This window comes from Kogia breviceps, chromosome 20 (genome assembly GCF_026419965.1).
Source record: "Kogia breviceps isolate mKogBre1 chromosome 20, mKogBre1 haplotype 1, whole genome shotgun sequence".
Taxonomy (NCBI): domain Eukaryota; kingdom Metazoa; phylum Chordata; class Mammalia; order Artiodactyla; family Physeteridae; genus Kogia; species Kogia breviceps.
Genome location: NC_081329.1, coordinates 16,945,267 through 16,960,928, shown reverse-complemented (window position 1 = coordinate 16,960,928; position 15,662 = coordinate 16,945,267). Strand labels below are relative to the sequence as shown.

Sequence of the window (15,662 nt, the reverse complement as noted above, 5' to 3'; positions counted from 1 at the left end):
CCACAGTGGGAGATATTTCTGGGACACTTCACGTGCAAGAAAGTAACTGCTGTTCTAGGGAATCTCGTCTTGAGATTCACATTGTAGGGCAATGCACGGCCAGAGAAGCCAGGTTAAGGGAGCAAATGATAGGTTGTGAACCGGGAATACTTTGGCGGTCCAATGGTTAGGACTCCGTGCACTCACTGCCGAGGGCCCGGGTTCAATCCCTGGTCAGGGAACTAAGATCCCACAAGTCACCTGGTGCGGCCAAAAAAAAAGGCTGGCACCTATAACCTATATTTGGAAAGTGCTTGAATTGGAACAAAAGAAACAATCTTGCATTAGTGTAAGACTACATGTACTGCAGAACAGGAAGCCAGGACCTGGTTCTCTGAAGAAGAAAGCCATTTGGTCCTCCGAGGTTGTGGAGGCAAGGGAAGTGGAGTGTTGGGTCTCTCTACTCCATCTGAACCCCAGCACATAACTGAAGGAATTTCAAATTTTGCTAATGCAAAAGACCTGGCTGGAACCGTATTGATGTTTTTTTTTTTTTTTTTTTCTTCTGTCTCATTAGCTCTGGTGAGAGTCAGGCCGTAAGTCAGCTGGGATAACTCCTAAACAGGACCAGTGCTAACCACTGGATTCATTGCTGATTTAAATCTCTACTTCAGGGCTTCCCTGGTGAGAATCCGCCTGCCGACGCAGGAGACACGGGTTCGTGCCCTGGTCCGGGAAGATCCCACATGCCGCGGAGCAACTAAGCCCGTGAGCCATGGCCGCTAGGCCTGCGCGTCCGGAGCCTGTGCTCCGCAACGGGAGAGGCCACAACAGTGAGAGGCCCGCATACCGCAAAAAAAAAAAAAAAAAAAAAAAAAAACTCTACTTCAATTTACAAGACACATTAGTTATACATACTACAAAGGAACACATGTACTGTGTTAATGGAATACTATATGTTTTTAGTGCCCATTTATGGAATCATATAAAGCTTGAAACACCACATAACTGTCAAGGATGAGCAGTATTTATCTAAGTCAGCTGGAGACATCACTGCTCAGGTACACTGCTCTGCTGAAGCCTAGCTGGGCTACTGAGAAAAGGAGAGTGAGGGGTTAAACAAGAGACACAATAAAAGAAGAGGACATCAAAGCAACCACATTATATTGAAAAAAAATGTTCAAATTGAGCCAGTTACTGAAATAAAGATAGAATAGTAGCAGGTAGCTTCTTTCCCTTGTGCATATGAGTAATTCCCAATACAATAATGGAGGCTAGGTAAGCATTCTAGAAAGACTATGTTTCTGAGTTAGTATACTTGGGGGAAGAGACTGGAGGCAATGGCTGGAATGGGATATGAAGGAAGAAACATAAACTAACAGAGATTAATTGAGAATGATTTTGGGAATTTGACCGAATGGAGTTCAGATTGTAAGAACTCTTATGTTAAGGTCTTTCAATGATTAGGCCCATTCTAGAAAACCAAATTGCTCTTTACAAATCTCTTTCTCTCCCTTCTTTCTTTCTCTCTCCACACCTTCCGTATGACATATTTGTGGTATTTATATATAAAAAATATATAAAGCTAGTTGTGGGAGTGTTGAATGGAGTCACAGTTACAAACAGGGACTTTGGAGATCAATACGCCAGGCTGTGTGATCCTGTTCTACCACTTAGTGGTAAGCTTCGGTTTCTAATCTACGAAATGGAAATGATGATAGGACTTACCTCAAAGGCTCTTCTGAAGACCAGATGAGATAACGCATTAAAGCCCCTGCATTAGAGAGTAAATATTTTCTAAAAGCTCATTATTATACTTATTTCATGTTTGGAAGAGAAGCCTTTATACTTTGGTCAACTGAATGCTTGGCGAAAGACCAGAATTCATTTAAGGTTGTGCTGAGTCCTCAGCAGAAATCAAATGAAAGACATACAGATATTTCGTATCATTGTATGAGTGTCAAAATAAGCCATTTACTCTAAATTCACATCCTGATTACAGTCTTATTGGGTAAAAAGCACAGTAGAAAACACTAACAAATGACACATTAGTACTTGGTCTGTTGAGGACAGAACCTCACGCGAAGTGTTTCGTTGTATGGCCGGAATTCTGTTTGCTGGAAACACATACATTTTCAAGTTGGAGCGAGAACACGGCAAACTATCAGGACAAGCTTTAGAACTCAGTGCAGACTTGTTTTCTCTTCATTATACGTTATTACATTTGGTGTAACTTGTGCACTTGAACTGAGCATTTCAGCCTCTGCTTTTGTCTAAAGAAGAAAGCCTTTCTCCCCTAATTTGGAAAGTTCAGGTTCGTATTTGACACACTTAGGAATCCCTTTGCAGTCTGGGGTGCCAGATAACTGGTGAACCGAATGCCCTGGCATTGTCTCCCAGGGTCACTGGGATCAGGGCCATCAGTGGCAAGTGTGGACCAAGTACTGCTGGAGAAGAAGAGGGCGCCCAGGTGCTGCCTGCCCCCCGGTACAGAATGGGGTAGGAAGTCCTATCCAATGAAACCACAGGCAAAGAGATCCAACTCATCTTCACATGTTTGCTTTAACTGGCTCGTCATCGTTGCCAGTTTGCTACTACTGGGGACGATCTGATTCCTCTCTGCCCCTTTTTTTCCTGGAGACTTTGGTGTCAAGCCGGCACAGATCCAGAGTACCACTCACAACTCTAATTTGTTTCAACACTTCTCGGAGCTTTTTCATCAGCAGCGTCTTGGGCTCACACTTTGTTCCTCAGAGCCTGGAACTTCTGTTTTATTAGCCTGACCTTTTGTTCTGACCTCTGTTGACAGCTTCTGGCCTGTGGCATGCACTCTGTTTAGTCACTCCTTTTATTTATAACTTATGCTCTTTTGCTCGGCTCAAACTCATTGATTTGTGATCTGGTCACACTTGCGTTGCTCTATCTAATGTAAAATCTTATCTGATTCTCCAGCACCTCTTTTTGTCCATGGCATTTATTTAGCTTCTTGCATTTTCATTTGGCTCTCACTCCTGTCGTGATTACAGATTTTGAATGTCTGCATTATACCAGCGAGGAAGAGCAGCTCCAGTTCAGAGAGACCACGACCACTGAGAACTATGCCTTATGAGTGTAAAGCACTTTATAGTATTACAGAGCATCTGCATACACACAATATCTTATGTGACCCTCACAACAATCCAGTGAAGTAGGCAATACGATGCCTATTATGTGTGGGGAGACACACATAGGGACACTACTGAGAATTCTACTGGAACCTTAATGTTGTGAATCCTGGGACTATGTGTTAAACCTTGAAGGAAAGGAGAGTTGAGAAAATTCAATCTGTTGATTAATAGAGAGACATTCAAAACTAACATGGAATCCCACATTTTTCCTTGTTTTAGTTTGCCTTTTCTTACATTTTCTCCTTTCTCACCGTCAGCCCTTTCTTCACCTACACAAAATATCTCCAGTTCTACTGAGATATTTATTTTTCTCCAGGATCTATACTGGATATTTAAAGCATAAAGTACAATGAGTTGTGTTTAAAAAAAAAATTTGTTTACAGTTTTTATTCAATAACATAACTAGCACACTTAGGAACTTTGTTTTTTACATGTGCTTTTACGAAGGATACTAAATGCAGCAGGCTGGTGAAAAGAGTTTTTTAGACTAAAACAAGTTCATCATTTTTTTCATCATTTTTTTTTTATTTTTTATGATCAAAACATTCTTGCTTGAAACAGCTAGGTATTTTAAGGAAACAAGTTTTGTTTTTTGGTTCAAAAATGTTGAATGAACTGCCCCAGCTCCACTTGACCTCACTATAAAACTTGAAAAACAATATGCCATAAATTGGAGAATAAGAAGACATGAATGTAAACTAGCAAATCACAGTCAATTTACCTTTTCAAAATTCTAAGGAATTTAAAAATCTTGACCTACTCTGAACACCTATGGAGCCCTGTTCCTTCCCCCCATATACCTCTGCTCTATTATAAAACTGCCTGTTTCCATGTCTATGTCTTCCTGGGACAATTAGTTCAGGGAGTCCAGGGACAATAGCTATCTTCTTAGCTGTTAAGTCCAGCTCTAGGAGGTACACAATAAACATATGCTGAATGAACAAATGGATTCTTTTAGGGCATCCCTATCTCTGCTTTAGACTGGTATTTTGGAGGGTAAAGAATGCACATATAATCGGTATCCATGAGATTTCTCCTGGAACCCGATGGGCTCAGGAGACACTCGATGAGTGGGTGGCAGAGGGTTCCTGGCCTGGCTCTGAGGAAGGTAGGAACAGCCCGCCAGTCATACACGGGAGGCGTCCCAGCTCAGGACGGTGGTGATGGTGGGGTGCTGGAGTGGGGAGAGGTATGAGCAAGGGAGCAGAGACCCAAACAGTACCAAGGACCAGGAGAGGAAGGCATGCGGAAGCCAGGCACCACTCGGGAACCAAGGTTGTTTGGAGGAGCCACAAAGGGATCTTGGAATCAGCTGTGCTGTGACTTGTCCAGAGGTGAAGGTCCTTTTAGTGAGATGGTAGCACAGGGTGTCCCGCCCAACCCACCTGATCTTCAAAGGGGCCTGCCCTAATATGATCAGGGAGTTATGCTGGTCCTGACACATATATAAAAGAGGAAATAAGAATGAAATTAGCACATTCTCTAACACCATACACAAAAATAAACTCAAAATGGATTAAAGACCTAAATGTAAGACTAGATACTATAAAACTCTTGGAGGAAATCACAGGGAGAACACTCTCTGACATAAATCACAGCAAGATGTGATAGATCTTTTCTGATCTATCTCCTAGAGTAATGAAAATAAAAACAAAAATAAACAAATGGGACCTAATTAAACTTAAAAGCTTTTGCACAGCAAAGGCACCCATAAACAAAATGAAAAGAAAACCCACAGAATGGGAGAAAATATTTGCAAATGAAGTGACCGACAAGGGATTAATCTCCAAAATATACAAACAGCTCATGCAACTCAATATCAAAAAGACAAACAACCCAATCAAAAAATGGGTGGAAGATCTAAATAAACATTTCTCCAAAGAGGACATACAGATGGCCAAGAAGCACATGAAAAGATGCTCAACATTGCTAATTTTAGAGAAATGCAAACCAAAACTATAATGAGGTATCACCTCACACCAGTCAGAATGGCCATCATTAAAAAATCTACAAACAATAAATGCTGTAGAGGGTGTGGAGAAAAGGGAGCCTTCCTACACTGTTGTTAGGAATGTAAATTGATACAGCCACTATGGAGAACAGTATGGAGGTTCCTTTAAAAACTAAAACTAGAGCTACCATATGATCCAGCAATCCCACTCCTGGGCATATATCCAGAGAAAACCATAATTCGAAAAGATACAGGTACCCCGATGTTCATTGCAGCACTATTTACAATAGCCAGGACATGGAAGCAACCTAAATGTCCATCAACAGAGGAATGGATAAAGAAGATGTGGTACATATATACAATGGAATATTACTCAGCCATGAAAAAGAATGAAATAATGTCATTTGCAGTGACATGGATTGACCTAGAGATTGTCATACTAAGTGAAGTAAGTCAGACAGAGAAAGACAAAGATCATATGATATTGCTTATATGTGGAGTCTTAAAAAATGGTACAAATGAACCTATTTACAAAACAGAAATAGAGTCACAGATGTAGAAAACAAAGTTGTGGTTACCAAGGGGGAAGGGGGGGTATAAATTTCAAGATTGGGATTGACATATACACACTATTATATATAAAATAGATAACTAATAATAACTTACTGTATAGCACAGGGAACTCTACTGTAATGACCTATATGGGAATAGAATCTAAAAAAGAGTGGATATATGTATATGTATAACTAGTTCACTTTGCTATACAGCAGAGACCAATACAACATTGTAAAACAACTATACTCTAATAAAAAGTAATTTTAAAAAGCTGAACCAAAAAAAAATAAAAGAGATCAATGATTATTTTTGTTATATTTAAATCATGCTTGAAAAATATTTTTTAAAAGTACAGCAAAATAATTCAATATAAATTTTCATATACCAGAATTAATTGAATATGTGGGGAATGAGGCACTTTCACAGGGAACAAATTGGTACAACCTTTTGGGAGCCATTTGCAAGAATCCATCAAATTGTAAAATGCATGTCACCTTTGAACTATTGATTCTACTGCTAGCAAATTCTCTATTAAAAAATATTCCCACAAGATCATGTAAAAGAGCGCTGAATGTAGCATTGTTTCTTAAAGCCGAGCTAAAGCAAAGAAAAATCATCAAGTGTTCTTGACTAGGGAACTGAATGAGACATTATGCTAACTATGGTAGCGCTATATAATGGAATAGTGTGTAGCCACTGAGAGAAAAGAGCCACATATACTGCCATAGCAAATGATTGGCATATTAACTTAAATAAGGAGAAAACAGAACACACTGTATAGATGTTTCTGTATTTGATTCTTTCTGTCTTTTTGAAACATTATGGAATTATATACTCTCCATGAGGGGCTGGGTACATGGAGAGGAATCTGGAGGCTATGTACACACACACACATTTATACACAGAAATCTCTTATTAATACTTCCTCAAAGAAAGCAAGCACATAAACTTCAAAACAGCCATGAAAATATCTGTAACTGAAAACATATCTGAATGTATCTGGAAAAAAAAAGTTCAAAGCATTTGATAACCTCAGGTAACAAAAGACAGTGTGGGTGTTAGATTAACAGGCTACAAAATAAAGGTGTCCCTTATTTGCCAAGCTTAACCAGAGTCAAGGTTAAGAAGCTCAGAGAAAGTCTCAGGAAAAGGAGAAAAGGAGATAAAGAAGAACCAAAGATAAAGATAAAGGTAGAGATAAACATAGAAATAAACATGCAGATAGGGAAGAGTTACACAGGAGCTCAGTGAAAATAAATGGAGTGACAAGGAGAAAGGAGAAGAAATGGAATAAAAAGAAAAACAGCAGATCAAAGTGATCACATCAAAGAATAAATGGACACAAAGGAGAATTTTTCCTATTGTTTCTATTATCTTAATATAATAATAACAACAATAATAACCATTGACTAACACTAAAGCACTTTGAGGAGACACAATACTCAGTGTTGTTCAATTTAGGGGCAAACACATTTCAACAATGCAACAATTTTGAGAACAACCGTAGAAAGCATCGTGTGGTTACACCATTACTTAAATGGCTGGCATTCACAATGGTGGCCCTAAGTTGCCTAAATGTGGCATCAACACAGTGTATGAGGTAAAAATAATTATTTTTACTAAGACAGAGAAACTGGGACTGCATTTTTTAAACAATAATTACAAATGAAAACTGCTACATTGGAACATGAGGTCAGCATTCCACCCACAGAGATCCCTGTTGTGAGATCTATTCTGTTGCAGTTTTGAAGGTCTGGGATATCGAAGACCACTTTTCAAGTTTTTATCAAAACAAAACAAAACACACAAAAATACCCCAGCTGTCAGCGAATTAGCCTGTTCTTAGACTGTTCAAATTCCTATATGTAACATTTCAGTTATTTCAGTTAGTAGGTAGGGAGGCTGTATTGTTTCTATTCATAAGCTTGATTTTCTTTCAGCAGATTGAAATTGGCTTGAAAATTGAACAATTTTCTATGTGAAATTTTTAGAAAATTACACTCATCACAAAAACTAAATACAAATGGGTAATGAGATTTAGAGTAGTATAATTTAATCTATTTGTTTTACACCAGTTAGCACAGTTTATTTGTAGAAAGCTGTGGCTGACTTCCAGAGAATCTCCATGGATCAACACTGAAGTTCTCCACCTTTGCCTCAAGCCCAGACCACCACTATCACAAGCTTGTTTATTACAAAGGCACACACAAAAAAACCAAGAAACCATAAACTTACTTAGCATGCTTCCACTCCCTTTTTCCCCCTTCTGGCCTTTTGGTCCAGAATTTCCTTTAAAAAAAAATAAAAATAAATAAAAGGAAAAAAACTTTTTTTAATTTAGGCAATTCACAGTGCTTGAAATGGAAACAGAGCAGCACAAGGTCATCTAGAATAACAAAGTATAACAAACAACCTACAGATTTTCAGACATAATAATGTTGGTGACGACGATGATGATAATAATAATAGCTATCAGTTTAGAAACCCTCTTATGAACTTAGTTAGCATTTTATGGGTAGGTCCTTTACATACGTTATCTCAGATTCCTTACCAGGACATTAAATGTTCCATTTTCCTAAAGTAGGCAAAACTGAGGTGTAAGCAGTTTGTTTGGGATTATTCACGTTCCTTTTTCTCCTACTTCTTTGCGTCTTCCTCCCTCTCCCAGAAAGCCTGGTACCCTCCATCTCATCCCAAACCTTGTTTTTCCGTTCCCATTACAATATTTCTTTTGTGTGACGCCTAGCGAAGGTGGGGCTGTGAATGAATTTCTGGGAGTGGTGAGATCCCAATGACCTCGGTCTTGGGGGAAGCTGCGAAGGTCTGAGGAGTGACAAAGCCTCTAGATTGTTACTTTTGGCTTCCAGAAACCTCATTCACATACTTTAAGAGGTGTGCTACAGACCCTGTGCTAATAAGGGTCAGGACCTTATATGGAAACATTGTTAAGACCCTGCTCTTTGCTAACGGGTTGCTATTTCACCTAAGGTTCCTAAAGCTATATCCAGAGTTTAAGCCCTTAGTACCGACAAGAGAATTCACCGATGACAATTGCATCTCACTAGAGGCGTGCTGTTCTCACATATCGATTCTTCTTCCAAGAGTCGTCAGATATGTCTTGTGAGTCATCACCTTCCTGGCATAAATACAGGACTGATCAGAGAGCCATCTATCTCTAAGTCAAAATTCTCATTAACGTTCTTGATTTCCTCCAGCAAAATCAAGGACTGTTCTCTTTTCATCCAAGAGCTCAAAGGGCATAGTTCAAAGATCATGAGCTTTGGAATAATAACAATAATTTTAAATTCTCTTGTGTTGAATGATTTTGCTCTGCCACTTATTAGGTATGTGACTCAGAACAAGTCTTTAAACCTTTCTGAGCTGAAGTTTATTCTTCTTTCAAATGAAAAAATAGTACCCTCCGTTGCAAACTTGCCTTGAAAATTAGCAACAATGTTTATAAAGGGCCTTGCTCTTAAGAGATGCACGTAAGAGATGGTAGCTCTTATTTGTTTTACAACATCACTTAGCTAGAACGGTCTCTGTGATTTTATTTTCAGTGAATGAGAGGATTTTTTCATTTCATTTCACTTTTCTATGGCACAACTATTTTACATTTTATTTTGCAGTTTTAATCATTATTTTGTTGGTTTTTTTGGTCTGTTTCTCTAGCTTACTTCGCCTCATCCATGCTTTGTTTTCGAACACTTGTCCTTATTCACATCTTAGAGAAGATTTTTTTGATCTCTAATTTACCAGATTAAAAAAAATACAAAATAACGTATGATGAGTAACATGAAAATTGAGATTTAGCACTTAAAAATCGAAGCTATTTCCAATTAAAATTTTATTTTGAAATGCCAACCATTCCTTATCACAGTATAATAGTCTCTAATTGCTTTGCTTATATGATTACACTATACATCATTAAATTCATTTTTTAATTGTGATTCAGTCATTTCAGGTAATATTAAATTGACAAGAATCACTAATTTAGCACAAAGTATCTAAAACCTTTTCTATTTTTTTTTTGATGTTAGGCTTTTATGAGATATAATACCAAAGTTTTAGATTTCCTCAAGAGGAAAAATCTAAGATATTAAACAAAAATTGGGGGAGGGGGGCGTTAAAATAGTGTAACTGATTGGTTCTAATTCTTTTCAGAGAAGATAATATAATAAACAAGCTTAATTTTATCATTCTAGTATTATTTTCAGAATTAGAAAATAATTGTAAAATTACTCTGGGAAGTCTTTTCATGTTGTAGTTTGTCTTGGGTATTTTATTTTTTTAATAAATTTATTTATTTACTTTTTGGCTGAGTTGGGTCTTTGTTGCTGCGTCCAGGCTTCCTATAGTTGCGGCAAGCGGGGTCTACTCTTCGTTGCGGTGTGCGGGCTTCTCATCGTGGTGGTTTCTCTTGTTGCGGTGCACGGGCTCTAGGCGTGCGGGCTTCAGTTGTTGTGGCTCGTGGGCTTGGCAGTTGGGGCTCTTGGGCTCAAGAGCACAGGCTTAGTAGTTGTGGCGCACGGGCTTAGCTGCTCCGCGGCACGTGGGATCTTCCCGGACCAGGGCTCGAACCCGTGCCCCCTGCATTGGCAGGCGGACTCTCAACCACTGCGCCACCAGGGAAGCCCCTGTCTTAGGTATCTTAACGATACCTTGATCTCTGTTCAAGCCAGACATCTGAACAAATGACCCACTTTTCTTCTTATAAATTAAAAAAAAATGTTTTATGTCGTTTTAGCATGATTCAGAGATTTCCTCACAGACGACACTTGCAAATCTTTTCTCACACTTGAACACATTAAAAACATCCTTTCTAGAGAACAGGGATTCCTCGCCCCTTTATAATGACACCTTAGGCTAAAAACGAGCCCAAGGGCTCTGTCAAAACCTGCAGTTAACCACCTCCTGTCAGATATGTCACTCTTCTGTCAAAAATAAAGAACTAATATTTCTGAAAGCCACTGAAAAGTAAGAAGCAGATGGTATGGAATATACTGCCACTCTAACTTTAAATATCAATATAAGAGGAGGTATTTTCAATAGCATCACTGTGACTTCAAGCATTTTCAGAGCCCCTGCCATGAGCTAGCCACTGGGTTCCTCATTTTCACACACAGGCACACTTAGCCCAGCCCAACTCTTTTCACCTGCTTCAGTTCAGATGTGGCATCTTCCCTCCTCCGCCTAATGCTTCTTTCTATTTCCTGAATTTTTCACCTCCAACCTTCTCCTTAACCTTCCACAATCTTTTCAACCCTTCTCTCCTCTGTATCTTCAACAACTTCTCTATTTTACCTCGCTGTCAGCATTTAAACAGTATTCAAATTCACTTTCAAAGAGAAAACAAAATCAAATGAAAAAACCGATCTCTCTGCCCCCCCACCCTGAAGAGCCAGACTGCTCTACCCCACGGTCTACCAGCCTCATCACCAGGCACCCCTGGGCATTCCCCAATCTGGCCTCCACCCCGCTCCACGCAGCCCCACCCAAACGGCTCTCAGTAAAGGCAACATCCTCACAGCAGCGAATGCAAAGAGCTTTCCGTTGACTGCATCTTACTTGTCCAACTTGTGAAACTCCTGTGGTCTTTTTTCACGCCACCTCCTCTGGGTTTTCTTCCCCACTCTGGCTGCTTTGCTTTTTCTGTTCAGTCTGTACTTCTGGAACCACTCAAGGCTTTATCCTAGGCCCTTTCTCTTCTCACAGTTGCCTACCCATAAAATATTACTAAAGTCAATGATTATTAAAATGCATTGACTTCAATGAACATTTATATGAGCAGAGCTACAACTCTGTCTTTCTACCTCTGGCTTCCCCTCTGAGTTCCAAACCCATATATTCGACTATAAATATCTCCATGAATGGCACAGAGGGTTCAATAGCTGTTTGTCAAATAAAGAAAGAAAATTCGTTGTGGTCTATAATTTTAGACATTCCTAAGAAAGACCATAACTCACCCTTAGAATCAGACTTTGAATGGACTCCAAGAGTCCAACTGGAGAGAAGCACATTATTTACATTGCTGGAAAACCTAGTTCATTTAATGAGGGTCTATTCAGAGTAATCTAGGGATTTTGAAGATATGTAAGGTCACACTTCAATTAAATCCTCCCAGCTCTCTGCCGTAAATCTGTCAGATGGTAAATGCTCTATAGATCTGCCATGGATCAAGAAGAAAGTCTTCCCTTTCTCTTCTTATATTTGTATACTTTATCAGTTAAGGACTGTGTCTTATTTACTTCTCATTTCCCTGCACCAAGCATTGTCCCTTGTATATATACATATTGAGTACTTAATACATGTGGAAGGAAGAGGGGACGGTGGGGAAGAAAAGGAAAGCAGGAGAGAAAATAGAAAATAAATAGGGCTGCTCTTTCTTAATCTTTTTGCTTTGAAATCACTTTGCTTTGATATCACTCAGAGAGTCCAGGCTGTGTCATTAATTAGAAAATGACAATTAGTAGATTTTATTTCTAATTTTATTACCCTCTTTGGACTCTTGTAGAGGAAGAATGCATTCACTCTTTTAATCTGCAGTATAACTAAACTAGTGCCAGGCACTGCTGCTCATATGTCTGGCAAATTTGAGTCTTTTAATAAGGAAGTAATATCCTGAGAATATCTTTTGTCAAGGGATTTATTACCTCTACCCCTGCTTTCATTTTTCCAGTCTCTCTTTCTCCAGTTTTCTTCACCTGAAGATGTGGTTCTCAAAGTGTGGTCCCTGATCAGAAGCATCACTGTCACCTGGAAACCGGTGAGGAGTAAACATTCCCGAGGGAGCCCAATCCCTAACCTATTGGATCAGAGAGTCCTCCGGGGGTGGAGCCCAGTAAGCTCGTTTAACAGGCCCTACAGGTGATTCTAATGTCTGCTGAAGTTTGAGAACCACAAATGCAAAGAAATTCTGTGCATCTTTAGGCCAGCTCTAACACGACTTTCTTTGTACCACCTTGTCTTGCTGTACAGAGTTAATCACTCTACTTCCACAGCTTCCAGCTTCCATGACTTTTGTCCCACTACAAATGTTTTATTACTTACCACTTGGTAATACAGCTAATTGGTTCTGCATTTTCCTGTCCCCTGCTCTCTTCTAAAATTTCTGTGTACAGCTCACAATTCAAGCTTAGGCTCGCGGCATAAGGAGTAGAAATAATGTCATCATGTACGTAAATTGTAAAGGGCCCGAACATGGTGATTATTAAGTACTAATGTTAAGTACTAATATACAGGCAGGTTCTCTTGCAAAGGATAGGATTCCAGGTCTGCCTGTATTTTGCGAACTGTAACTTAACAGGGTTTGGCAGTTTGGGTTACAGGGGTGTTAAAACTTTGCTTGTTTGTTTTTTCTCTACCAGTCTTTCCACTCTCTTTATTCTAAGATAGATACCATTCTTCAGGGTGATTTACAGTGGTGCGGAGTTGACAGATCCTCTGCTGTGATTTGATATGGAACTATTTTCCTTCTGGACATAGAAACGTTCCTCAGGTGGACAGAAATCAGTTTCAAAATGTTTCAGATCACAAAATAAACTGCATGTGAGTGCTGCTATTCATACTATGATGACCATTGTTTTTGTTATCTAAGAAGTTGAAAGGAATATCTATGATTTGGTGTTTATTTTACATATTCTGTGAAGAAAATACGTATTATCATAATACCTGGCCTCCCGGTCTTCCCCACTGATCCTGGGAATCCTCGACTTCCAGGAAAACCAATGGATCCCCGATCACCTTTAAGACCTGGAGGACCTACATGGTAAATGAAGAAAACCCCCCCCAAAAACAGTGGTAATAATTCATTTTGCATAAAGATTTGAGAGAATAATGAAACAATGTAATCTCACTAATGGATATGAAAGAGGTGAATCTCCAAATGGAGGAACAATGTCTTTCCTAAAATTTCACGTGTAAAAATTGACAAATAACAGTAACAGTAAGAAGAAACATTAGTACATTTAGTACACTGTAAATATTCAGTATGTAACATATTGTCACTACAAATAAAAACACACAGGAAAAAGAATCTTAGAGTTTTAACTGGAAGGCTTATAGAGTCTAATCAGGAATCTTCAAACGGCAGAATTTTGCTATAGCTGAAATGATAACTTTGAAATGTAAGCTAAAAATTGGATTTTTAAGATTTGTCCCAGAAAAATCACAAGTCAATCAATGAGAAGTATCGAAGAATATTTATTAAAAAATACTGAGGCCCTAGTGCAGGAATATATTACTCTATCTCTCATGCTCTTGTTTTTACATACTCCACTGTAATCCCAAACAATAATGTACCCATATGTGTGTGTGTGTGTGTGTGTGTGTGTGTGTGTGTGTGTGTGTGTCCCAGGGACAGGGAAAGTATTCAGTAAACATTTTTTAAAGTAAAAGGTCATAGGTAATTCTCCTTGGCATGCTTCCAAGGAAACAGCATGCTGAAATGAATTTCTATTATATTATTTTGAGATAAAGCACAGTTTAACATAATATCCACCCCAGTACATGAGTAACAATTGTAATATATTTAATGTACTGATTATTTAATACTACTGAGCACTTATATCTTCTCAGATTTTCATATCATGGTTTCGAGTCAAGCTGAGTTTAGTGGGCTCAATTGCATGTACAGGTATTTTTTGTTTGTTTGTTTTTGTTTTGTTTTGTTGGTACAGGGTTTCTTTTGTCTTTTCTTTAAACACTCCCATTGTAATATATATTTATTTATTTGTTTGGCTGCACCAGGTCTTAGTTGCGGCACATGGGATCTTTTAGTTGTGGCAAGGTGGGATCTTTAGTTGAGGCATGTGAGCTCTTATTGCGGCATGTGGGATCTAGTTCCGTGACCAGCGATCAAACCTGGGACCCCTGCATTGGGAGCACAGAGTCTTAGCCACTGGACCACCAGGGAAGTCCCTATAGGTGGGATTTTAGTAAACCTGCTTAAATCAGGAAGTAGAATTATCAAGACAGTCCATCATATACTTTTAACTTCCTGATTCTCTACCAAACATGGGGCAAATAGGCAATCTGGCAAAGAACAAAACAGAAGGCAGCAATTAGGTAGGAGAGATGCCTAGTAACTTGAATATTTTTGCTGCAGTGCACCAAATCAAATGGCAACCTAATCATCTAAGAGAGTCAATTTATCACCCCAACGATGAAATCTACCTCTCTTTTGTGAGGGGCCAGATAATGCCTATTTGTGTATATGAGCGATACCAACAGAAGCAGACTAAACCCTCACTTAAAGAATCAAAGCAGCTTTGCAACGGTATCTGTCCATGGTAGTAACAAAAGCTGAAACTTAAATCCCTCTTTCTATTTGATTCCGAAACAGCTACAAAAGATGGTCCCAAGATGAAGCTTTGGAAGGCAAGTTGTAGCCCAGACTGAACTTTTATGGTTGAGTTATAAAGCTTTGACAATTGCAATTTGTAATGGAGGAGCTGACAGACCTTTGACAATAGCCGCTCTGGCAGATAATATAACACTGGCTACTTCCCCTGCTTATGACATTAATGTACCATTGCTAAGACCTGCTGGGTGCTAGTCAAGTAGAAAGACTTTCCTGAATAAAGAATCTTACCTAGTATTACTTTCAAAGGCAAACCAACAATTTATATATATATATATATATATATATATATATATATATATATATATATAAATAATTCTAAAAGCTTTTTTTTAAAGTAAACTTTATATATTGGCTTTTTAAGCACTATGATGTAAAGGGCAGGCATGTGTCAAATTCATGCTTTTCATTTTTAAAAATTGTTTTTCTGATGTAACCTGGGCTGGTTGATACATTGATCAGAAAGAAGAACAGTTTATATAATCAAAACACAGAAAAATAAGATCAAGTCCCTGGTGTGTAGACATTTTCTTGGCAGCACAAACTATTCTAGTTATCATTAGACTGAGCAGTATACTCCCCACCTTCAAAAAGCATGCAGGTATTTGATTTCTAGCCATGAATAACATGATGATCATGTCACTGTTAT

At 38.7% G+C, this 15,662-nt stretch overlaps 1 protein-coding gene across 7 annotated transcripts in view; it reads right to left on the bottom strand.

Annotated features, from left to right (window-relative positions):
• The window catches only part of MSR1 (macrophage scavenger receptor 1), a 68,361-nt gene that overhangs the window by 21,559 nt on the left and 31,140 nt on the right, over nucleotides 1–15,662 (bottom strand). For 4 of the 7 annotated variants that reach the window (XM_059049268.2, XM_067022422.1, XM_067022426.1 and 1 more), the window contains 2 exons: nucleotides 13,324–13,413; nucleotides 7,888–7,941 (listed from right to left, as the gene is read on the bottom strand). In XM_059049268.2, coding sequence (XP_058905251.1) covers nucleotides 7,888–7,941; nucleotides 13,324–13,413 — 144 coding nt within the window. Of the gene's footprint in view, nucleotides 1–3,525; nucleotides 4,582–7,887; nucleotides 7,942–13,323; nucleotides 13,414–15,662 lie in introns of those variants that run through there. The other 3 variants (XM_067022423.1, XM_067022424.1, XM_067022425.1) reach the window with 1 other exon arrangement.